Raw genomic sequence first — 13,762 nt, forward strand, 5'->3', positions numbered from 1 at the left:
TATATAAAACCCCTATTAGATTGGAGTATTGTGTGTAGTTTTGGTCACCACATTACCAGAAAGACGTGGAAGTTTTGGAGAAAGTGCAGAGAAGGTTCACCAGGATTGTGCCCGATCCCGAGGGTATTGTCTATGAGGAAAGGTTAAAAGACTTGGATTGTTTTCACTGGAAAGACAGCAGCTGAGAGGATACCTGATAGAGGTCTACAAATTTATGACAGGCATGGATAGGATGGATAGTCAGAGGCTTTTTCCCCAAAGTTGAAGTTTGAATTACAAGGGGACAGGTTCAAGGTGAGAGGGCAAAAGTTTAAGGGAGATGCGCGGGGAAAGTTTTTCACGCAGAGAGTGGTAGGAGCCTGGAATACTGCCAGAGGAGGTGGTGGAAGCAGGCATGTTCACATTGCTTGAGAGGCACCTTGATGGTTATATGAATAGGGAGGGAATAGAGGGATTCGGACAGAATAAGTTTAGAAGGGTTTTTTTTTCAAATTTAATCAGGGCCTGATGATTGGCACAGGCTTGGAGGGCTGAAGGGCCTGTTCCTGTGCCATACTTCTCTTTTGTTCTTTTTTGTTCTTTAAATACACTCAAAATACAATTAATATCAGGGGCTCTTATGGTGCAGTAGTATTGTCCCATCTTCTGGGCCAGGAGACCCAGATTCAAGTCCTACCTGCTCCAGAGGTGTATTTTCACATCCCTGGACTGGTTGATTAGAAAACATTTAAACAATTAACACCACATCTGACCTTGCTTTACCTCATAAAATATCCTTTCCCCCACATTTATTTATCTGGTTTTGCTTTCAATGCATTGATCATGCCTAAATCATCTGCTTCGAGGTGTTGGTTGAGAGTAAAGGTTGGCTAGGATTTGGAGGTGCATATACTTGAGTTTCTTGTGTGAAAGGTGCTACCCTTGTAAATGCAACAATCCATCAATATGTTGCTGCAAGCTTGAATTATGTGTTCAGTTTTCTGGAGTGGAACTTGAACCCATCGCATTAAGATTTGTAAGTGTTGCCTTAAGCCAAGTGCCACCAGCAAGCCTCCTGCAGTGAATTGTGCAACTCAAATTTAAAGTTCAAAATTCAGTATTTTTTCAGTGATGGAAAAGCGCCTTGCTTAAGTTGTGTGCATTGTATTTTTGGACGGGTTTTGGGGTGGGGCAGAATTCAACAGCTGGTGGTGACTTTTAGCACCCTGAAATTCCTATTTTTACTTTCAGATGCCTTCGATTAAACTCCAGAGCTCTGATGGAGAAATATTTGAAGTTGATGTGGAGATAGCAAAGCAGTCTGTGACAATCAAGACCATGTTGGAGGGTCAGCATTTTTCTCTTTGGAAATAATCTTGTTTACTAGTTAATTATCCTTTAGCAACCTCAAGCTTCTTTATTTAATAAAGTGCAAAGTTTGAACAAATTTTGATTTACAATTGCTAATTTATGCCTTTTAGGTTCAGTAAGGATTATCTGCGTATAGAAGATAACTATTTAAAGTAGTAATGATATTTTTCAATGGAGTTTCTCATAACAAGTGTAAGATGACCTAAACCAATACCAAAATTGTGAATATTTAATGAATGCATAAAATAACCTTGTTCATCTTGCTTTCTGATTGTTTGTTTAAATTTCAGGTTTTTTTGTAAAGACCCGTTTATTGTTTTTCTTTCAGTTCTTACCCTAATCTGGATAATGAGAAGACAGGCAAATCAAACCTTTTTTCCAGTCTCTCCTAATTGGCACACTTGACTGACTGTCACAAAATCTCAGTGTGTTCTAAGAATATGCTTAACAAACAGCAGACGTAAAGTGTTACCTTCCTAAGATAGAACACACTTTCTGGATTTTGGCTTTTTTGATCTCATTGACCTCCTCTTACCTTGGTGACTGGTCTTAGATGCATTGTTATGCTGAAGACTTGAATGGAGTCAATGGGTATCAATATTTTAAGCATATTTTAGTACATAGATGGGATGGGGGGGATTGAAGCACTTAATACTGAAAACATGCTAACTTTCTATGTGTGAAGTGAGGAAAGCATGATGGATAATGACAGACAGTTAAATAATCATGTATTATTCTAAACAGATTTGGGGATGGATGATGAAGGTGATGATGATCCTGTTCCACTCCCAAATGTCAATGCTGCAATTCTGAAAAAGGTAAGAAGGCAGAACAACATTACTTCAGTGTGTGAGTAAAACCTGAGAATATGTCATTTGTATTGAGGTAGATTTAATATATGATCTCTGAGTAAAAGATACCCTAGGAACCAATGACCATAATGTAGTAGAAGTTAGCATTTAGTTTGCAAATGAATAATTTGGGTCAGGAATGATTGTACTGAACTTAAATTAGGTAATTATATAAGGATGAGGGCAGACTAGGCTGGAGTGGACTGAGAATGGAGTTTAGTGGAAAAGGCGGTTAAGGAACGTTGTCAGATATTTGAGAAACTAGTTCTTGATTCCCAGCACAGATACATCCCAGGGAGAAAGATGGATTCTAGGAAGGGTATAAATCAACCACAGTTAACCAGGGAACTTGATTGTGTGTTTTTTTCCTTTCAAATTGATACTATGTTGCCAAGATTAGTGGTAAAGCAGAGGATTGGGAAATCTTTAAATACCAATGAAAAATGACAAAAAAAAAGGAGAAATTAAGTTACGAAGGCAAACTAGACTGTGAGAGCTTCTTTAAATATAATATATTAAATATAGGAGAGAGGCCACAGTGAACATAGGAACCTTAAAAGAATGAGACTGTGGAAATGGCGAACCAGGAAGTGGCAGAGGAGTTGAATAAATACTTTGCATCCGTCTTCACAATGAAGGACAGTAATGGCATTTCAATGGTGGTAGTGTGGGGAAATGAACACTATAACACTCACTGGAGAGAGAAAAAAAAAGTTCCAGGGAATCTAATGGAGCTAAAGGCTACGAAGTCCCTTGGGCCTGATGGTTTTCATCCTAGGATCTTGAAGGAATAGCTACAGAGGGAGTAGAAGTGCTGGTAGATCTTCCAAGGATTCTTAGATTTTGGAAAAGTCCCAGAAGATTGGAAAGGTACCAGTATAACACCCATAGGCAAAACAGGGAGGGAGTCAAAAATAATCTTAGTAGATATAGGCCAGTTAGCTTAACATCTGTTGTTGGGAAAATAAGTCCATTATAAAAGGTAATTGAAGAGCAGTTACAAATACATTACGTAATCGAGCAGAGTCTGCATAGCTTCATGATGGGGAGGTCAAGCCTGACAATTTATAATGTTTTCTGAGGAGGTAACAAGCAGGATAGATAAAGGGGAGCAAGTGGACGTAATATGTTTTGATTTCCAAACATGCTTGAAAAGTTGCCGCAAATAAGGATATTTGATAAGATAGGAGTTCATGGTATTGGAGGTGACATATTAGCATTGATAGAGGATTGGCTAATTAATAGAAGAATGAAATAGGGTAAGGGGGCATTTTGAAGGTGGCAACCTGTAACTAGTGGAATTTCACAGGGTACAGTGCTGGGGAAACAATTATTTACAATATGTATTAATCACCTTAGATGAGTAAAGTGAATGTACTACCACAAAGTTTGTGTGGGTAGCACAAAAATAGGTTGGGAAGGCAAGTAGTGAAGCGGACACAGTCTACAGAGGAATATAGATAGGTTGAATGAGAGGGTGAACACTTGGCAGGTGGAATATAATGTGGTGAAATATGAGGTTATGCAATCTGGCAAAAAGAATAGAAGAGTTGAATATGATTTAAATGAGTAAAGCAAGCATCCCAAGGTCAGCAGGGAGACAAATGGACTGTTGGCCTTTATTTCATAGGGAATGGAATATAAAAATATGTAGTCCTGCTAAAGCTATAGAAGACACTTGCCAGACCAGACCTGGAATACTGTGAACCGGTTTGGTCCCCTTGTCCAAAGAAAGATTTACTGGCGTTAGAGGCAGTGCAGAGAAGATTCATTAGGTTGATTCCAGATATAGAGGGATTTCCTAATGAGAAAAGGCTAAATAGTTTTGGCTTGAACTAAATGGACTTCAAAAGAATGAGAGGAGACCATATTGAAACATATAAGATTCTTGGGGGCTTGATACTGTAGATGTAGAGATTTTGCTTCTCCCTTGTGGGAGAGTCTAGGACTGGAGGGCATAATTAGAGTAAGGTGAACACTCATTTCAGACAGGTGAGCATTTTTATTTCTCTGAGGCTAGTGAATTTGTGGAATTCTGTACCCCAGAGGTCTGTACAGACTTGGTTGTTCTAAATTATTCAAATCTGAGATAGACAGAACTTTAATCAGCAATGGTAATGGAGATAAGGCAGGAAGGTGGAGTTGAGGATTATCAGAGCAGCCATGATGTCATTGAATGGCAGAGGAGACTTGATGGGCCGAATGGCCTATTTCTCCTCCTGTGTCTTGTCATCTTAAACGTAGGTCTTGGGTAATATTCTGTGGAGAGAGAATTCTTCATGAAGATGTTATTAAGATTGGTTCAGTTGGTAATGATTGAGAGTTGAAGTGTCACTCCAGCTATTTTAATGTAGTATAGAAGGAACACAACATTGTCAGTGTAACCACAATTTGGATTAGATTTTAAACCTAGATAAAAATTTCAAACCTAGGTATGAGATAGCATGGCTCTGCTTAAATAGGTAATTTTTCTGGTTTCCTCATCAACATTCCTACCCTACCAACATCATTTAAATCTAGATAAACTGCATGCTTGCTGTTTGAGGAGGAATTTGCAATGTACACGTTAACTCAAATTTACTGCTATACCAACCGTGACCATACTTAATTGAATTTCAAACACTTCAGACATCTTAAGGATGAGGCAGTTCTCAATGTAAGCTTTTCTGTAGGTTCATGGTGTCACCAATTTTAATTCAATTGTTGCGCAAACCTCCTTATTTCCAAGTGTTGTCTTGAGAATTTTGTGTTCTGTTTTTATGATTTTTTAAATATTTGATCACTAGCCCATTATTTCCTGCTGTATATTCATAAATATTCACATAATTATTTTCTGCACTGATTTCCTTTGTACAATTCATTCTCTCCTTGGAAAATGAGCTCTCCTATGATTTGTCAATATTTGCATGAGACCTAGGAGTTGCATGGGATTACCCCCACACAGGAAAAAAAGTTGAAATGATTCTTTTAAACCAACTGTTAATTTTTAGAATTAAAAGAAGTGTTCTAATGACAGTCTTCCATATCGTGTTTTCTTGAGTGAGGATTTCCCTGCCATCATAGTTGATACACCCTTCAGATATGTTCTTCCTTCTGCTCTCCTTTCCAGAGCTGTGTTGGAGTTCCTCCTATCCTCGTCCTCCACTCCATGTATCTCCATGTACAACAGACCATCTTTCTGCCTCTTCTAGCTTGATGCCATTGCCAAACGCAGGTTTACCTCCCTTTTCAGTATTCTCAGTCACACTGAGCATTCGGTTCCCTTCGGACAGCACTTTTCTGTGTAACCGCAGGAAATACAACATTTGCTTTTTAACTTATTCACTGCCCATGGTCCCAAACACGTTTTCCAGATGAAACTGTGATTTACATGTGCTGCTTTAAATCTAGTATACTGCTTACGATGCAGCCTGCTTTATGTTGGGAGGACCAAATGTGGTTTGGGCCTCTGTAGGACACCACCATTCAGTATGCAAGCATGACTAAGCTTCCAGTCCCCTGTTGTTTTAATTCTCCACCTTTCTGGCAATCTTATCTCTGTCATTGGGGTACTACCATGTTCCGATGACACTCAACACAAAGGTGTCTTGACTTTCAGGTGCATAGATGGAATGTTGAGTTCAACAATTTCAGAGTACAACTTCGTTGCTGGTTTAGGACCACTCTCTCTTGTTTTTGCCCTTATTTTGCTTTTGGACGATAGCTGGTCATCATTCTGTCGTATCCATTGTTTCTTAACTTGCGTCATTACTGCATCCTTTAGCTATACACCATCAAATTGTTTGTCCCTTAATCTTGACTCCTACCCTGTCACCAGTCTTTCCTCTTTTTGTTTTTATACCTTCCCTTTCACATGTTTAAAACATATTACATCTCCTGCATTTCTTAGCTCTGACAGATCAAAAATGTTAACATTTTCATCAGAGATGTTACCTGACCTGCTGAGCGTTTCTGGAATTCTCTGCTTTCATTTTAGATTTCCTGCTGCTGCAGCATTTTTTTTGTGCTGTAGTATTTGTGTGGATTTTACAGAACATTATTGATGTAGTGGGTCAAAAGTTGTACTTTGTTTGCTGCGATCTGGATTTGAATTCAGCCTTGGCTAGTGAAATAAAAACTTAGTTCTCTGAGTTGAAAGGCTGTGAAAAATGGGTTATGGGCACGCGAACAGTGAACAAGAATAAGCCAGTTGGCTCTTCGAGTCTGCTCTGCCATTCAATAAGGTGTTAGGTGATCTGATTTTAACCTCAATTTGACAATCCTGATATATTCCTGATAATCTTTGATCGACTTAGTAATCAATCTATCTAGCTCTACCTTTTAAAAATATTAAAACATTTTGCATCAGCTGCCTTTTTGAGGAAGAGAATTCCAAAGACTCCCAACCTTCAGAAAGACGAAAAAGTTTCTTCATCTCTGTCTTAATTGGGTGACCCCCTATTTTTAAACTCTGATCCTACTTGTTGATTCTCCCACAAGAGGAGGTGTCGTTTTGACATCCACCCGGTCAAGTCTGCTTGTGATCTGCATGTTTCCGTTAAGTCACCTCTGACTCTTCTAAACTAAAGGCCTAGCCTTTCTCTTTGTTCCTCATGAGACAAGCTGTTCATTCTAGGTATTAGTCTCATAATCCTTCTTTAATTGCCTCCAATGCATTAGTATCCTTCCATAAATATGGTGACCATAACTGTTCGCAAGGCTGCAGATGTGATCTCATTCTGAAGAAGCAAAACCTCCCCTACTTTTGCATTCAATTCCCCTCGCAATAAAACACAACACACTGTTGGCTTTCCAGATGACTTGCTGTACCTGCATGCTAATATTCTGTGACTCATACACTAAAATGTCCAGATCTTTATTTTCTTAGAGCTCTGCAACCTCTAGCCATTTAGATAATGTACTGTTTTATTCTTTCTGCTAAAATGAGCAATTTCACATTTTTCTTCTTAGTACTCCATTTGCCAAATCTATGCCCACTCACTTAACCTATCTATATCCCTTTGTAGGCACCTTATGTCCTCTTCATAATTCATTTTCCTATCTATCTTTGTGTAATTGGCAAGTTTAGCAAACAGGCTGTCAGCCCTTCATCCAAATCCTTCATATCAATAGTAAAGAATGGAGACTCGCGTTCCCTCTAAACTGTGTGTGCAGCTGCTGTAATATTCCTTGCATGGCATTTGGCATGCTGACGGGGATTACAGCATTGACTTCTGATTTTGGAAGCAAACAGACCTCAGGTTTGTGCAGAAGCAAAAAAAAAACGAGGAATGCTTGTTGAGGCCCCAAACCAACCTGTGTGGCACATCATTTGTGACATCCTGCCAGCATTAGAAAGGTTCATTTATTCCTACTCTGCGCTTCCTGTTAGCCAGCCAATCTCCTATGGATGCCACTGTTTTATCCCCTACACAGCGTTTTTATTTTTCTCAATAACCTCTTGATGTGGCCTTATTCAATGTGTTCTGGAAATCTAAATGCAGTACATCCCCGGTTCCCCTTTATCTGCAACAACATACGTTACTTGGGTAGGGAAATGTCAACCCAGTTCCTACAAGTTAAAAGCTTGTGACACAGTGTAGCAATAAGCAGTAAAGTAAAATTTACATTCACATCACAACAGGTTCTTTTTTGAGATTGAGGTTTAGCAGATTAAAGGGAGCTTATCTGTGATTTATCTAGGATTGATACAATTAAATAGGTATGCAAAGTGGAAAGAATTCAATTCCTGGCACCAATAACCGTAACAAAATTCATTAGAAAGTTACTATTTTTTTAATCTTCCCAAAGCCTACAAGATAAAGTGCGTTGTTATATATGGCAAAATAGAACTCTGGTATTGTAGTGAAGATTTCATTCCTCTTTGTTCGTCCAAATTTTTTCTAGTTCCACATTTTTCATTCATCCATATACGCCTATCCATCTATTGTTGCTTCTAGGTGATTCAGTGGTGCACTCACCACAAGGATGATCCGCCCCCTCCTGAAGATGATGAGAACAAAGAAAAGAGAACAGATGATATTCCAGTATGGGATCAGGAATTCCTCAAAGTAGACCAAGGAACACTGTTTGAGCTAATTCTGGTCAGTATTTTTTTTAAAGTCTATTAACGAAAACTGTAAATTTATTCTTTTCGCTTCCAGTCTGCTTGTGTGGCAGTTTGACTTCTATATTTAGACAGTCTCCAGGTTCTCTAGATGAACCTCTAATCTACTTCAGTCAACTGCCCATTTCATTTCTCTTGTTCTCTATCATGGATAGAGGCCGTGATCAATAACTTGCCATGGGGAGCATCTTTCACCATGATGCCAGAATCTGCCAGCCCATGATCATTAAAAAGTGTAAAATTCTAAATTTCTTGTGCTAAAACTGAGCTTAAAATTTATTCCTGACTTTTTTTGAACCATTATCAATCAATTCTGATTTCCAAAAGGGTTGCGCATTAGTGTACCATAAATGGGATGTATATTTGAATGTGAATTTCTAATTTTGCTTGGTAGCAGAGCAGCGTATTTCCACAGGGATTTTGAAAGAAACTAAGCACCAACTTTTGCAGGCTACTTATGTTTGATTCCTAGTGGCTCATTATATAGCAGCATTGAACTTTATTCTGTTCAGCCCCCGTAGGCTTTTCTCACTGCCACAGTATTGAAACAGTCCATTCCAAGTAAGAGCAAGCAGCAGAATAAAACAAAGAAATGCAGATGCTGGAGAACTGAAACAAAAAAACAGAAAGTAGTGGAGAAACCCAACAGGTCTGGCAGTATCTGGAGAGAAAAACAAAGTTAATGTTTAAAATGCTAACTCTGTCTCTCTTACAGATGCTGCCAGACCTGCTGAGTTTCTTCAACACTTTCTGTTTTTGTTTAAGAACAAACAGCCTTGTTTCTCTGACATGTATGTTATCTTTCCTTGTACTCTGACCTTGACAGATTTCAGTACAATAACCCGCACCTTCCAAACGGTACTTCTCTGTGGAGTCACTCTGTAAGGTGGCTCTCGTTTGATTTTATTCTTTTATCTGATAGTAGATATGGCAACCTAGCAATAGTTTCTCTTCTCGCCTCTGTGTTATTCTCGGCAGAGATCCATACCTCTCAAAATGGATCTATCTTTGGCTCCCTCCTCTACGTGCTACTTTTCAACAGTATTATCCATTGACATGATATTAGCTTCACACATTAACTTCGATAAATGCTCAGCTGTTCCTTTCCACCTCCTGTTTTGCCCCCATTGCCTTATGTGTGTAATTGTGACAGCTCATTTCTATCTTGAATGAGTTCTAGCTTTCTCCAGCTAAGTATCAGTGATGCAAGCTATTGTCTTCGTGCTCTAATGACAGCATCAGCTCCTTTTGGTCTGATATCATTCCCCTACTATCTGAATCAAAACGTGTGTGTTCTTGATCCCAATGTGCACTTATTCATCTCTGTCTTCTCTGTACTAGCTGAATTTTCAGTTTCCCAATGTCCCAATTTCTTCTCACCCTTCACCTCCCTCTATTATCTCACTCCTCTGAAACCTTTCATTGTAGTTCTACATCCACTGAGATCTTTTCGAGTTGGGAATGGTTGAAACATCACCTCTAGGTGGCGCAAAGTGCACACATGCAAAAAGAGAAACCCAACATCATTCGGAAGTGACGAAAATTTTAAGTGACAATCACAAGTCAAACTGTTTCAAATAAAATGGAAAAATAACAGTTTTTTTTATTGCCCTTAGTATGTTTTTGCCAGGTTATTTGGGTAGCATCCAGAAAATTTATTCCTGAAAATTTTAGGAAGATTGAGTTTAGCAAAGAAGCAGTAGAGCATACAGTATTTACTAAGGCTGTGCAGTTGGTCTCAAAGTTAAAGATCTAGAGCACAGAAAAGGCCTTCTGGCCCTACTTTTATAAAGTTAAAATTTCTTCCCATTGTCAACTGTGTGGACAGTAAGTTTCTTCAACACTACAATCCCTGTTAATGTACAGAAATCACTACCTGCAATTCTGTTTTAAAATACTTGTAAGCTTTTTTGCTATAACCTTGTTTTCAGTTAACTTTGGCTTGGTGATAGGGTGGAAATATACAGTTGAGATGTCAGTATTTGTTTGTTATTTAGGCTGCAAACTATTTGGATATTAAAGGTCTGCTTGACGTGACGTGCAAAACAGTAGCAAATATGATCAAAGGTAAAACTCCAGAAGAAATTCGTAAGACTTTCAACATCAAAAATGACTTTACTGAGGAAGAAGAAGCCCAGGTAACAACAACTCTTACTTTTTATTTCAATTTCATAGTTGCAGAAAGCACTTGAAAGTTTAGATTTTCTGGTTTTGAAATGAACAAAGAGCCAAACTAAAACCGGGAGTAACTACTACTTTTTATTCTCTCTGCATGTAAAATGTCTAGTTTATTTAGACTGGTTCAAATATAAGCAGAATTCTTAGGAATATAGAACAGGAGTAGCCCTTTTAGTCCTTGAGCCTGCTGTGCCATTCTAGATTATGGGTGATCTTCTAGCTCAACACCATTTCCTGTCCTTTCCTCCTATTCCTTTGTCATTAGAAATTAGTTGATTTCTGCCTTGAACATAACCAATGACTGAGCTTCCACAGCCATCTGTGGCCCAGAACACAAGATTCCACTTCTTTGGATGCACCTTTTTCACTATGTTGCTCTTTTTTTTCAAACAGGTTCGTAAAGAGAATCAGTGGTGTGAAGAAAAATAAAGATCCCTGTCCTCGATAATTCTCTAACGGGCTGAAAGAATTTTCCAATTGCTGTTGCATTGCACTGTTTTGTAAATGTTTAATATTTGGAAAATTCAAAAACAAAAGAGGAAAAATATAGCATTTAATTGCATGATGTTTCCTTACTTGTTCAGAGCTGTATGTTCTAGGCTTTACATTGTTATTACACTAGGATTGGAAGTGACATCCAGCTTTTCACCACACAATTCATTGTAGGAGTTTGATTTCAAGAGGATTAGAATGTCTCTGTCATTAAAATCTAAATAGTGTGGGCTAGACAAAAATCCTTTAATACAGTTGGCATGTCTGATTTTCGTATAATCTAGTCTAGAAGGCAAACAAAGACGGCAGGGTATGCATTAAGGGAGTTTTGTTCAGTGATTGATGACAGCAAATTCAATCTGTTTTAAACAATTGAACTAGCATTTGGTTCTTTGCCAATAATAGCTGCACAATAATTAAAAAAAAGATTTGCAGCATGAAGCGTATGGCCAGATTATCCATAGTAATTTTTGAAATTAATTGAGATGATTCTCTTTTTATTCCCTTCTTTATGGGTTCAAGTACAGAACACATACTTTACATTGTAGCCAGAATTGTGGCGTGCTTTTATAGCCAAGGATCACTGTGGACCCATATTCCCCTTTAATGTTTGTATTCTGATTTTTGAATGTTTTAGAAGAACAATTCTCTTCTGATTAAAGTAAGTTTCACCTTCTTCCACTGGCTCCTTTGCTGCATTATTCTCTTATGATAAACAGTACATGACAATCAGAAGTATTTTAAGTTTCGTTGAGTAGTGATGCTACTGAAAGAGCCCTAAGAGAGTTCCTAATAGAGTTTCTCTTTGTCAAATAAGAGATGCTCTATGATAAAGCCCACTATAACAAACTGGACGAGAGCTCCAACTTCTGCAGGCCGTTTACTGATTTAGATTTGTTAACTACTTACTTTTTTTCTGTACAGTGTTCTTGACTGCCATTATAAATAATTAAAATAGTCCAGTTTCTCTGCTTGTGATTTGTTGTCTGTTCAATAAAATACATCCATAAATTACTCTCAATCCATGCTTTATTGTATTTTGTTGTCATCTATTAGTATTTTCAAATCTTTTTTGTTTATATTTGTTGGGATGAGGACCTTGCTAGCAAGGTCAGCAATTGTTGTCCATTGAAATTGCCCTTTAGAATGGGCTAGTGACCAGCTATCTTGAATTGCTAAAGTGCACCTGCTGCATGTGCTCCCAGAGAGCAGTTTGGAAAGGAGTCCTAGTATTTTTACCCAGTGATAATGAAGGACAGGCAACATAGCTCCAACTCTGTGTCTTGGAGAAGAACTTGCTGGTGCTGCTGTTCCAGGCATCTGCTGTTGTGTTCTAGGTTGTAGGTTTGCAAGGTGCAATCAAAAGAGCATTTGGGTGTTGCTACGGTGAATGTTGCATATAGCATGAGAGTTGTCTCTATATTGGTGATGGAGTAAATGAATGTTTAAATTGGTGAATAAGATGCTGATCAAAGGGGCTGCTTTGACCTGGATGATGAGTGCTGTTGGAGCCCCACATATCAAGCAAGTGGTGCGTATTACATCACATTCTTGACCTGTGTCTTGGTTGTTCTGTAACTGCAAGTGGAAAAAATAACTTTCTTCACTGAGACCTTTAGGAGGCGGCTTCAGGCCCATCTGTGAACAGCAACCTGTCCTGAGAGCTCTGCTCACGTTTGATAGCTGTGACATTCCACCACAGCAGCTGAGACAATCATAACATTCTTAAACAAGTCAATTTTCCCTATCTCCCAATATTAACAGATCCTTTCATCATCGTCAAAAATGCATCAGTTATTCCTTGGGCCATATGCAATGCGTACCATGTTTTATTGAAATCTGCCCATTAGTTTTTAAGACATATTGTTTGCCAATAGATTACAGCTGAAAATATCTCAAGCCACCTTCAGAGATGGAGGTAATAAATCTGGAATTAAGATGGAATCTGAAATGGTAACCATGAATTTATTAGATTATAATAAAAACATGTCTGGTTCATTGCTTCCCCTTATTGGGAAGGAAATCTGTCATCATTACCTGGTCAAGCCTACCCATAACTCCAAACTCTCAGTAATGTGGTTTACTGTTAACTCTTTTGAAATGGCTTTGCAAGCCATTCAGTTGTACCAAACAGTTGGAGAAAAGTCAAATTGATTAATGTAACTTGGATAAGTTCAAATCACAAGAATGTCCCTACACTGGATGAATTGCAGTGGTTCAAAAAGGCAGCTCACCATAGTTTTCTCAATTTCTGGCCTTTCCAGGAATGTTACCTTGAATAAGAGAATAAATTAATAAATAACAAATGCATCCAATCTGACTGCTGAATGAAGAGTACAGACTAGGGATTATCTGGAGTTCTTCCTGGTTTAAATGTTTTCCACATGACACTAGCTGTGTTTTGGTGATCACCTGAACCTCAGGATTTTAGAATTAACGAAGGTTTATTCCACATCAGGCTCATCGGATGACTTCCTTGTGTAAGATGATGCAGTTTCTTAATTTTAATCCACAGCAAGTTGACACTTAAGTTCAAAAATAATACAATAGACGTGGTCAGAAATAATAGGTTTATTGTAATGGTTGCCACTATACCTGAACTTGGGTGATTACTGTGCATATTAAAACTGGTTTAAAATATTATTCCCAGTACAGGTTTGTGAAGATGATGTACACATAAAGTAGAAGCTAGAGGGAGTTGTTGCACTGCAAAGTTTCATCAATGAACCTTTATTTAATTTTGGTCAGATGCTGCCATCTGATGGTGTAAGCTTTTGAACCAATG

The 13,762-nt window shown here is 38.2% G+C and overlaps 1 protein-coding gene across 1 annotated transcript; it reads left to right on the forward strand.

Moving 5' to 3' along the window:
- Positions 1-1,195: 1,195 nt before the first annotated feature.
- Positions 1,196-11,998, forward strand: LOC109912239 (S-phase kinase-associated protein 1). Its single transcript, XM_048603525.1, has 5 exons — positions 1,196-1,327; positions 2,095-2,168; positions 8,141-8,284; positions 10,305-10,445; positions 10,879-11,998. The coding sequence occupies exons 1-5, from the start codon at positions 1,231-1,233 to the stop codon at positions 10,912-10,914; spliced, it is 492 nt and encodes a 163-aa protein (XP_048459482.1). The 5' UTR covers positions 1,196-1,230; the 3' UTR covers positions 10,915-11,998.
- Positions 11,999-13,762: the final 1,764 nt, after the last annotated feature.

Source organism: Rhincodon typus, chromosome 12, assembly GCF_021869965.1.
Source record: "Rhincodon typus isolate 14 chromosome 12, sRhiTyp1.1, whole genome shotgun sequence".
NCBI lineage: Eukaryota > Metazoa > Chordata > Chondrichthyes > Orectolobiformes > Rhincodontidae > Rhincodon > Rhincodon typus.